The following is an 11063-nucleotide window of genomic DNA, read 5'->3' on the forward strand; positions in this document are numbered from 1 at the left end:
ACAGAGATGCTCAGAGGGCTGGAGCAGCTCCCCTATGGAGAGAGGCTGAGGGAGCTGGGCTGGTTCAGCTTGGAGAAGAGAAGGCTGTGGGGGGACCTCATTGCAGCCTTCCCATCCCTGAAGGGAGCAGAGGAACAGGAGGGGAATCAGCTTGTTCAAGGGCAGAGACTGGCAGGACAAGGGGGATGGAGTGAAGCTGGAGGAGGGAAGGGTTAGAGGAGATCTTAGGGGGAAGTTCTGTGCAGAGAGAGTGGTGAGGGGCTGGAAGGGGCTGCCCAGAGAGGGGGTGGGTGCCCTGTGTCTGGGGGTGTTCAAGGCCAGGTTGGCTGGGGCCCTGAGCAGCCTTGTGTAGCTCCAGGCCTGGAGGTTGGTGTCCCTGGCTGTGGCAGGGGGTTGGAGCTCTGTGCTCCTTGGGGTCCCTCCCAACCCAGACCAGTCTGGGATTCTATGAAGACTGTGGGGAAGGTGAAGGCAGATGTTTCCTTTCCCCTTTGGGCTTCGGTTTCTGCACTTCACAATTAAGAAGCTTCTCAAGGATGGATGGTGGGTGCTTGGGAAGCTCCTGACAGCCCAGTGTTGGATGCTTGTCACACCACAGCCTCTGTGTGCTTCATGTCAGGGCTTCAGACTCTTAAATACAAAGATAAAAGTCATGGGGAAAAATAGCTCCTGGCCCTGGGAGCTCAAGAAGGAGCCTCGTGCGAGTTGGGTGTTTGCCACCGCTCAGTGTGTGTCTCTGCCTCTACTAGGAGTGTTCATCTGCTGGTTTCCTTTAAGCCCACTGGGTGAGGAGGTGGCTCAGGGTATCACAGAGTTACTCAGCACGTAGGCTACTGTAAAACAGCCATCTGGCACTCCAAGAAGCAGCATCACTTGCAACTGCTTTCCACCTCGCTGCAGGACTCGTGCAGCACTCAGGAGTGCGTTGCTGGGATTCCTTGCTGGGATTCCTTGCTGGGATTCCTTGCTGGGATTCCTTGCTGGGATTCCTTGCTGGGATTCCTTGCTGGGATTCCTTGCTGGGATTCCTTGCTGGGATTCCTTGCTGGGATTCCTTGCTGGGATTCCTTGCTGGGATTCCTTGCTGGGATTCCTTGCTGGGATTCCTTGCTGGGATTCCTTGCTGGGATTCCTTGCTGGGATTCCTTGCTGGGATTCCTTGCTGGGATTCCTTGCTGGGATTCCTTGCTGGGATTCCTTGCTGGGATTCCTTGCTGGGATTCCTTGCTGGGATTCCTTGCTGGGATTCCTTGCTGGGATTCCTTGCTGGGATTCCTTGCTGGGATTCCTTGCTGGGATTCCTTGCTGGGATTCCTTGCTGGGATTCCTTGCTGGGATTCCTTGCTGGGATTCCTTGCTGGGATTCCTTGCTGGGATTCCTTGCTGGGATTCCTTGCTGGGATTCCTTGCTGGGATTCCTTGCTGGGATTCCTTGCTGGGATTCCTTGCTGGGATTCCTTGCTGGGATTCCTTGCTGGGATTCCTTGCTGGGATTCCTTGCTGGGATTCCTTGCTGGGATTCCTTGCTGGGATTCCTTGCTGGGATTCCTTGCTTTCATAGCTGCCTTCTGGGCTGCATTGGGAATATTTTTTTCTTGCTGTCCCAGACCCCTGGCTTAATCTTACCATCATTCCTCCAGGGCTCTGTACTCTTTCCTTTTCTCCCTGTACACACAAACACAGAAATGAGCATGGAGATATTCCAGCCCCATCTGGGCAAAAACCTGTCTGACCTGTCCTAGGGTCAGGTTGTGCCTGACAGGGTGGCTGGGAGCCAGCAGTGTGCCCCAGGTGAGGGTGAGGGAGCCCTGGGACAGGCTGCCCAGGGGGTGTGGAGTCTCCTTCTCTGGAGAGATTCCAGCCCTGACCTGTCCTAGGGACCCTGCTTTGGCAGGGGCTTGGACCCCATGGGCTCTGGAGGGCCCTTCCCACCCCTACGAGTCTGGGATTCTGTCCCCATGGGAGCTGTTTCTTTTGGTTGGATTCCTGTGTCAGGGACCAGTAGCTCGTTTGGTTGTTTCTCTCTGGGCTGGAGACACTGGGGGTAGTTCTTCCCCAGAGCACTTCTTCCTAGATTCATATAATCACAGACTGGTCAGGGCTGGAAGGGACCTCAAAGCCCATCCAGTCCCACCCCCTGCCATGGCAGGGACACCTCTCACCAGCTCAGGCTGCTCAAGGCCCCATCCAACCCAGCCTTGGACACCTCCAGGGAGGGGGCAGCCACCACCTCCCTGGGCACCCTGTGCCAGGGCCTCACCGCCCTCAGAGGGAAGAATTTCCTCCTAATATCCAATCTAAATCTCCCCCCTCCCAATTTAAACCCATTCCTCCTTGTCCTGTCACTCCAGGCCCTTCTAAAAAGTCCTTTCCCAGTTTTCCTGTGGGCTCCTAGGCCAGTTTTAGCAGGAGGGATGGGTTTGTTCAGCCCCTGTACTGCTGCCCTGTTCTTTCTGTATCCCAGGGGCTCAGCACTCTGCTTGGCAGAGTCCTCTGGTGCTGTGGGTTGGGGATTGTGTCAGAGCTGGGTGTTGTGCTGCCTGTGGCAGCCTCAGCAAGCACTGTGTGTTTGGTGGTTTTTTTTTTCCACAGGTCCCTGATAATTTCCTGCCCCCAGTTCCCATCACATCTCCCATCATGAACCCGCTGGCAGATCCCCAGATGCAGCAGCCTCCAGCTCCAGCACCACCCTGTACAGGAGCTCCCAACTTCCAGCCCCTGCACCCTCCCGCGGGGCAGCCGGGGCTGCAGGGGGGCTTCCTACCCGCTCCCCAGCCCCTGGGGCCAGGCATCATGCCACCCACTGCTTCCAAATCCAGCACAGAGGGGGCTCCTGGGGCTCCAATTTGCAACACCATCCAGGTAATGTGGCATTGCATGGCTTCAGTTTGTCTGACCACGGGGCTGTACGGGATGGGGGGTCCCACTGGCTGGGCATTTCTTGTACCTCCAAAGGGTACAGCATCATTTTTGGTCACTGGCTTTGCACCATGTTGTGTTTTGCTGGTGTAGTTTCCACCTAGACACTGCCTTTGGATACTCCAGTTGGTGTGAACCACCAAGCTGGTTCCTTCTGTCCCCTCACAGCTCTCTGGAGAGTGCTGTGGTGGTGATTAGCAGTGGCTAATTGTGCCACTGGGTTTAGTTGGAAACACCGTGGTCACGGTGCCTGGCCAAGGCCTCACCTGCTCTCTGTTTCTCAGCACGTGCAGGCACTGCCAACGGAGAAGATAGCAAAGAAGCCCATCCCTGAGGAGCACCTTATTCTGAAGACTACGTTTGAAGCTCTTATCCAGAGGTGCCTGCTGTCTGCCTCTGACCCGGTAGGTCTCTGTGGTGTTCCCAGAGTATCCCTGTGCGTGGGTGGGTGTGCTGGTACCCACAGCACAGCTAACCAGCCATCACAGCCTCTCCTGAGATGGCCTAAAGCGATGCTTAGAAAAGCCATACACATGTAGGATGTGGCAGTCAGGGGTTGGATAGTAACCCAGCTGCCCAGGTACTTGGGCTCCAGTCCTTGCAGCCCTCGGCATGGGCAGAGCACCAGCCAGCAGTGTGCCCCAGGGGCCAAGGAGGCCAGTGGGATCCTGGGGGGCATCAAAAGGAGCGTGGCCAGCAGGTCAAAGGAGGGGATCCTCCCCCTCTGCTCTGCCCTGGTCAGGCCCCACCTGGAGTGTTGTGTCCAGTGCTGGGCTCCATGGGACAAAACAGCCAGGGGTCTCCTGGAGAGAGTCCAGCGGAGGCTGCGAAGGGGATGAAGGGCCTGGAGCATCTCCCCTGCGAGGAAAGGCTGAGTGAGCTGGGGCTGTTCAGCCTGGAGAGAAGCAGCCTGAGAGGGGATCTGATCAATGGGGATCAATAGCTGAAGGGTGGCACACAGGGGGACATGGGCAGCCTCTTCTCAGGGTCTGTGGGGACAGGACAAGGGCCAATGGCCTCAAGTTGGAGCCCGGGAAGTTCCACCCCAATATGGGGAAGAACTTCTTCCTGGTGAGGGTGAGGGAGCCCTGGGACAGGCTGCCCAGGGGGTGTGGAGTCTCCTTGTCTGGAGAGATTCCAGCCCTGCCCTGTCCTAGGGACCCTGCTTTGGCAGGGGATTGGACCCCATGGGCTCTGGAGGGCCCTTCCCACCCCTGTGATTCTGTAGTGTTTATGGGCAGGGAATTAACCCCCTGCAGCCTGCTCTGCTGCCCTCCTCTAAGGAGGTACGTTGGGATTGTTTATGGTTCACAGAATGTGAATCGCAGTCACAGAATGTTTGGGGTTGGAAGGGACCTCAAAAGCTCATCCAGTCCCACCCCCTGCCAGAGCAGGATCACCCAGATTAAATCCCACAGGGACACATCCAGGAGGGTTTGAATGTCTCCAGAGAAGGAGACTCCCCAGCCTCTCTGGGCAGCCTGGCCCAGGGCTCCCTCACCCTCACAGGGAAAAAGTTCCTCCTTATGTTCCCATGGAACCTCCTCTGCTCCGGCTGCACCCGCTGCCCCTGGTCCTGTCGCTGCCACCCCTGAGCAGAGCCTGGCTTTATGATTGACATTCTGATATTTATGGTTTAAGAAAGCCCTAAATTTAAAACTCTAAAGTGTTCAGAAAGGGCTGTCCTTGCTTCCATGAGGTGGAGGCAGGCCCTGTGCGCTTGCTTAACCGCTTCTTCAGAGCAGGAACCAGCTGCTGTCACACCAGGCCTGAGCCAAGGCTCACGTACACGAGTGTGTGGCTCAGCAGACGTCACAAATCACAGACCAGAATCTAACAACCTCCTTTTGGAGGGAAGCAGCAGAGAAGTGGAAGCTCATGAGGTTAAGCACCACTGAGCAGGACTGGATGAACTTCCTGTGGCAGTCAGTACTTCTGTAAGCGACCTGTCCATCTCAAAGCTGCTCTCTTGCTTCCCATGACCAGTAACTAACACCCCACTCCCAGTCTGAGGTGCTGACTGTTCAGCTTGTGCCTGCTCTGTGCCCAGAGGTGGATGACGAAAGGCAGGGGGGTGGCAAACAGAGGGATTTGGGTGCTTGATGTGCTTGGTGAGTAGCACAGGCCCACGGTCCACTTACAGTGATGGGGAAGTTTAGGTTGGGTATTAGGAAGAAGCTCTTCCCTCTGAGGGTGGTGAGACACTGGCCCAGGGTGCCCAGAGAGGTGGTGGAGGCCCCATCCCTGGAGACATTCAGGGTCAGGCTGGATGGGGCTCTGAGCAACCTGCTCTAGTGAAGATGTCCCTGCTCACTGCAGGGTGGGATTAGGTGGGCTCTGAAGGTCCTTCCAACCCAACACATTCTGTGATCTTCAAATTTTGTAGCTCTTTGGGGGGTGGTTTAAAAAAGCTCATAAAAATACCCTTCTCCAGCAGCTGCTGTGGGCACAGTGTGTGGAGCATACTGGGGTTACGTTACGAGCCAGCACATCAATAACCCACATCCCTGTATAAATCCTGGAAGCACAAAGGGTATCTAAGGACACTTGGGGTTATGCTGTGAGCTTTTGACAGTAGAAACATTAAAACTCCTGGTTTTCCCAATCACAGAATGAAAATTAGGACTCACTGTAAATGATGGTGGAGTTCCGTCCTGACGCTTCAGTGACCACATGTGCCCTGGAGCTCTCACTGAGCTGGATACTTGATTCCAGTAATCACTTCCAGTTGCTGTTATGCTTCACCAGTGAACCATAGGGAGAAAACTGTGCTGCAGCTCAGAATGCTGTCACTTGGGGTGTCAGCTTCACCGGCGGGTTTGGGGACGTGGCTCTGCAGGTTACTGTGTGCTGTAGCTAATGGTTATGAGTGAAGAACTGTGGTCCTATCACTTGGTCTTCCCTAGAAAAGTCAGGGGAGAAAAGAACAGAGCAAAGAATGGACATATGTGAAGGAAATCACAGACTCACTGGGTTGGAAAAGGCCTTTAAGATCATCAAGTCCAAATGTCCCACCCTGTCTTCTACTAACCCACATTCCTGAGCACCTCATCTACCTGTCTCTTAAGCACACCCAGGGGTGGGGACTCAGCCCCCTCCCTGGGCAGCCTGTGCCACAGCCCCACAACTCTGCCAGGGAAGAACTTTTCCCTCCCAGCTGAGCTGACCCTGCCCTGGGGCAGCTTGAGCCCATTCCCCCTTGTCCCATCTCCTGTCCCCTGGCTGAAGAGTCCATCGCCCACCTCTCTGCACCCTCCTGGCAGGGCAGTGGAGGTGGGGAGAAGGTCTCCCCTCAGCCTCCTCTTCTCCAGGCTCAACACCCCCAGCTCCCTCAGCTGCTCCTCAGAGGATTTGCCCTCCAGCCCCTTCCCCAGCCTGGTTGCCCTTCTCTGGACTCGTTCCAGCACCTCCAGGTCCTTCTTGGAGTCAGGGGCCCAGAACTGGACCCAGCACTCGAGGTGCAGCCTCCCCAGTGCCCAGCCCAGGGGCACAATCTCCTCCCCAGACCTGCTGGCCACGCTGGCTCTGACACAAGCCAGGATGCCCTTGGCCTTCTTGGCCACCCGGGCACACTGCTGGCTCCTGTTCAGTCACCCAGCACCCCCAGGTCCTTCTCCCCAGCAGCTCTCCAGCCGCTCTGCCCCAGCCTGTAGCCCTGCTTGGGGTTGTTGTGTCCCATGTGCAGCACTCTGCCCTTGGCCTTGTTGAGCCTCATCCCGTTGGTCTCAGCCCATGGATCCAGCTTGGTGTGGTTGAAGGGGTTTATCAGCAGAGCTCCATGTCAGGGTGCTGTCCTTAGCTCACTCTATTCCAATGGGTTCCTTTCCCTTGCAGCAAACCAAGAGGAAACTCGATGATGCAAACAAACGCCTGGAGTTTCTCTATGACAAACTGAGGGAGCAGACGGTAGGTTCTGGGTTGGTGGGTCCCCTTGGGTGTGGGGGGGAGGGAAGAGTTTGTGGGTTGGGGTTTTTTTGGGTGGGCTTTTCCCTCACTCCCTGCACATGGCTTGGCAGCAGGAAAACCCAAGATGGGTGGTGGGGCCTTGTTGCCTTCCCTGGAAGGTGGAGCTGGTAATTCTTCCTGAGACATCCAGGAGATCTGTGGGATACTAAAGGACTGGGCTTCCATCATAGTCAAAGCCTGGTCTGGGTGGGAAGGGACCTCAAAGCCCATCTAATCCCACTCCCTGCCATGAGCAGGGACACCCCCACCAGCCCAGGGTGTCCAAAGCCCCATCCAACCCGGCCTTCAGCCCTGCCAGGGATCCAGGGGCAGCCCCAGCCTCTCTGGACACCCTGTGCCAGGGCCTCCCCACCCTCAGAGTCAAGTCAATTTTTTCCTGGTATCTAAATCTCCCCTCCTTTGGTTTAAACCCATCACCCGTCGTCCTGTTGCTCTGTGCCCCTGCAATGAGCCCCTCTCCAGCTCTCCTGGAGCCCCTTTAGGTACTGTAAAGCTGCTCTAAGGTCTCTCTGGAGTCTTCTCCAGGCAGAACAAGCCCAGCTCTCCCAGCGTGGACTCACCAGGCTCTGTGGTACCATAGAGAAGGCACATTCTGGTTGAAGTCCAGTGGTAGAGACTTTCCAGTGACTTCAGCTGTGGAGGTGGCTTCTTCAAAGAAAGGAATGACTCCCTGTGCCTTTCAAGGGCCGGGTGTTCCACATGGGATTTGTTTCTCTGGTTCTAACATATAAGCTGGGCTTTGAAGGGGGTTTCTTTGCTTCCTGCTGACCTTCCTGCCCTGCTTTCCTCACAGCTCTCCCCAGCCATCATCAGCAGCTTGCACAACATCGTGAAGAGCATCGAAACCCGCAACTACCAGGAAGGACTCAACATCCACACGCACATCGTCAGCACCAGCAACTTCAGCGAGACCTCGGCTTTCATGCCCGTTCTGAAGGTCGTCCTCACCCAAGCCAACAAGCTGGGAGTCTGATGGGTCCCCGCCTTCCACAGAGGCTTTTCCAAAGAAGGAGCATTTCTACAGCCAACATGCAGAAGATGGGCCAACCCTCGGTCTCCTCGCGGCGTGTTGCGGTAGGGTGCTTGAGAAAACAGCATCACACTCTCCCTGCAGAAAACCTTTGTCCTAGGAGGGCTCTGGAGCCCCTGGTGCTTTTCTTCTCCTCCTTTTAATTCCATTCTCATCTCTAATGATCCTCATCTACAAATAGTGTATTTAAGGGGTGATGCCTCCTCATACCGTCGGTTTTTAGGTGCATGTTATGCTGCAAGCAGTGGCTTTTAATAAGACACGTGTATTAAAGCAATGAGATAGGTTATGTATCAGACCCTAAACCAGATTTCTTCCCCTCAACCCCACTCTTCCTTCCTTATCCATCAGATTAAAGAGTCTGATTGTATTATAAGGGTAGCCAGTGTCTCATTTTACCGAGCTGCTTGCGGTGCTGGTATTATAATTCCCATGTGAAATGGCTTCACTTTGCACTGCAGCAAAGGAGCAGAATAAAGGCTAATGTGATATTTTCAATAAATGTTAATTTATTAAAATGTGGCTTTATGAAGTGCAACTTAAAGGGTTTGGAACCTAGAATATAGTGGGATGGCTTTTTGTGGTGGGCTGCGTGTTCATGCTCACCCCGGTCAGCGCTACAGGCTGGGGCAGAGCGGCTGGAGAGCTGCTGGGGAGAAGGACCTGGGGGTGCTGGGTGACTGAACAGGAGCCAGCAGTGTGCCCAGGTGGCCAAGAAGGCCAAGGGCATCCTGGCTTGTGTCAGAGCCAGCGTGGCCAGCAGGTCTGGGGAGGGGATTGTGCCCCTGGGCTGGGCACTGGGGAGGCTGCACCTCGAATGCTGGGTCCAGTTCTGGGCCCCTGACTCCAAGAAGGACCTGGAGGTGCTGGAGCGTGTCCAGAGAAGGGCAACCAGTCTGGGGAAGGGGCTGGAGGGCAGATCCTCTAGGAGCAGCTGAGGGAGCTGAGGGTGTTGAGCCTGGAGAAGAGAAGGCTGTGGGGGGACCTCATTACAGCCTTCCCATCCCTGAAGGGAGCAGAGGAACAGGAGGGGAATCAGCTTGTTCAAGGGCAGAGACTGGCAGCACAAGGGGGATGGAGTGAAGCTGGAGGAGAGAAGGGTTAGATGAGATATTGGGGGAAAGTTCTTTGTAGAGAGAGTGGAGAGGGGCTGGAAGGGGCTGCCCAGAGAGGGGGTGGGTGCCCCGTGACTGGCCAGGTTGGATGGGGCCCTGGGCAACCTTGTGTAGCTCCAGGCCTGAAGGTTGGTGTCCCTGCCTGTGGCAGGGGGTTGGAGCTCTGTGCTCCTTGGGGTCCCTCCCAACCCAGACCAGTCTGGGATTCTAATTTTATTTCCTTTCCAGTGTTTTCTGACCTTCTGAGCCTGATTAATTGGGGAATGTAACACATTGATCTGGAGCTGCTTTGTTGCAGGAGTTTAGAAAAATGACTCATTTTCTTCCCCTTGGTTTGGAGGTGTCTGGGAAGCAGTAGAAGCTCATTGCATTCTGCCTCTGCCCTTTGCACAGTTTCTGTACCCTCCTTTATCATCTCTGCCCTGACTAGAAGCTCCCTCCCCAGCAGGCTCTGGCAGGGGCTGAATTGCAGCCAAACCACGAAACCTGGAGCTGCTGCTGCTGCAAACTAGTGAGAAGGAACCAGCAGATTACATCCGTTGGACAAACCCTCAAGGCACCAGTCCCGACAGAATCACTGCAGGGTGGGACTAAAGGTCCCTCCCAACCCAACATATCCTATGATTCGAAGAGGTACACAGGTGTTGGTGACCGGGGAGTTTGTTTCATGGATAAAGAGACTCAATAACCTTTGTTTACCCAGTGAAGAAGGGAACTGGGTTGATTGGCACTGAAGAGCAGCCTTAGCATGAGAACAGCTGTGGTATGAGCTGTCTACAGGTAAACTGAGTCCACGTACTGAGAGATCTGGGTCAGCGTAGGACAGGAATGGTTGGACTCGTGAGCTTAAAGGGCTTTTCCAACCTGGTGATTCTGTGAAAGGACCAGCGTGGTGATGAAAGAGGACGAAGCTGAGGGTGGCCTACAGAACACAGTGCTGCTGCTCTGCATTCTGTCTCTGCCATGCATCCCTCCCCTCTGTGGTTTTGGGGGGGAAACAGCTCTGGCAGAAGGACACCCCCACCCCCTTCTGTCAACAGCCTGGTTAGTTGCTCATATGCTCCCGTCTGAGCAGAGGAAACATGGTTACTAAACAGCAAACCCACATTCCAATCTGTATTTTAGGCAACTACAGCCACTGAAAGGAGCAAGAGAAACAAACCCCCTGTAAACATCACGCGGGCTTGAAATGCTGCGGGGATGAACAGACAGATCTCCAATGTTCACATCTGACAATGACCTTGGGCTCCTGCCAGCCAAACCAGAGTAAATCCATTATGGAGCTTTACAGGCAGAAGGAGGTTTTCACTCACTCAAACGCTCGGCCCCATCCTGCCCCGTTACCCCCTCACTGATTCGCTTCAGCAGAACCCCCTTACCCCTGTCCTTGCCTGCACGCTCTCCTGGTGCTTTCTGCTGGCCTGGCAAAGGCTGAAGCAGAGAGATACCTCCTCCTGTCAGCTGCTGGGGAACCATGGCCAAGCTGCTGCAAATTTCAGCTGTACCCCAAGCAGGGCTACAGGCTGGGGCAGAGCGGCTGGAGAGCTGCTGGGGAGAAGGACCTGGGGGTGCTGGGTGACTGAAGAGGAGCCAGCAGTGTGCCCGGGTGGCCAAGAAGGCCAAGGGCATCCTGGCTTGTGTCAGAGCCAGCGTGGCCAGCAGGTCTGGGGAGGGGATTGTGCCCCTGGGCTGGGCACTGGGGAGGCTGCACCTCGAGTGCTGGGTCCAGTTCTGGGCCCCTGACTCCAAGAAGGACCTGGAGGTGCTGGAGCATGTCCAGAGAAGGGCAACCAGGCTGGGGAAGGGGCTGGAGGGCAAATCCTCTGAGGAACAGCTGTGTTCAGCCTGGAGAAGAGGAGGCTTAGGGGAGACCTTCTCCCCACCTCCACTGCCCTGCCAGGAGGGTGCAGAGAGGTGGGCGATGGTCTCTTCAGCCAGGGGACAGGAGATGGGACGAGGGGGAATGGGTTCAAGCTGCCCCAGGGCAGGGTCAGCTCAACTGGGAGGGAAAAGTTCTTCCCTGGCAGAGTTGT

General features: G+C 55.6%; 1 protein-coding gene across 2 annotated transcripts in view; it reads left to right on the plus strand.

Moving 5' to 3' along the window:
• SEC31A (SEC31 homolog A, COPII coat complex component) overlaps nt 1-8427 on the plus strand; it is a gene marked incomplete at its 5' end in the record, with an annotated part of 41896 nt that extends 33469 nt beyond the window's left edge. For both annotated transcript variants that reach the window (XM_084266689.1, XM_084266688.1), the window contains 4 exons: nt 2593-2862; nt 3204-3323; nt 6754-6825; nt 7679-8427. In XM_084266689.1, coding sequence (XP_084122815.1) covers nt 2593-2862; nt 3204-3323; nt 6754-6825; nt 7679-7858 — 642 coding nt within the window. In that variant the 3' untranslated portion in view covers nt 7859-8427. The remainder of the gene's footprint in view (nt 1-2592; nt 2863-3203; nt 3324-6753; nt 6826-7678) is intronic.
• Nucleotides 8428-11063: the final 2636 nt, after the last annotated feature.

Source organism: Gallinula chloropus, assembly GCF_964237585.1.
Source record: "Gallinula chloropus genome assembly, chromosome: 7".
Lineage (NCBI taxonomy): Eukaryota > Metazoa > Chordata > Aves > Gruiformes > Rallidae > Gallinula > Gallinula chloropus.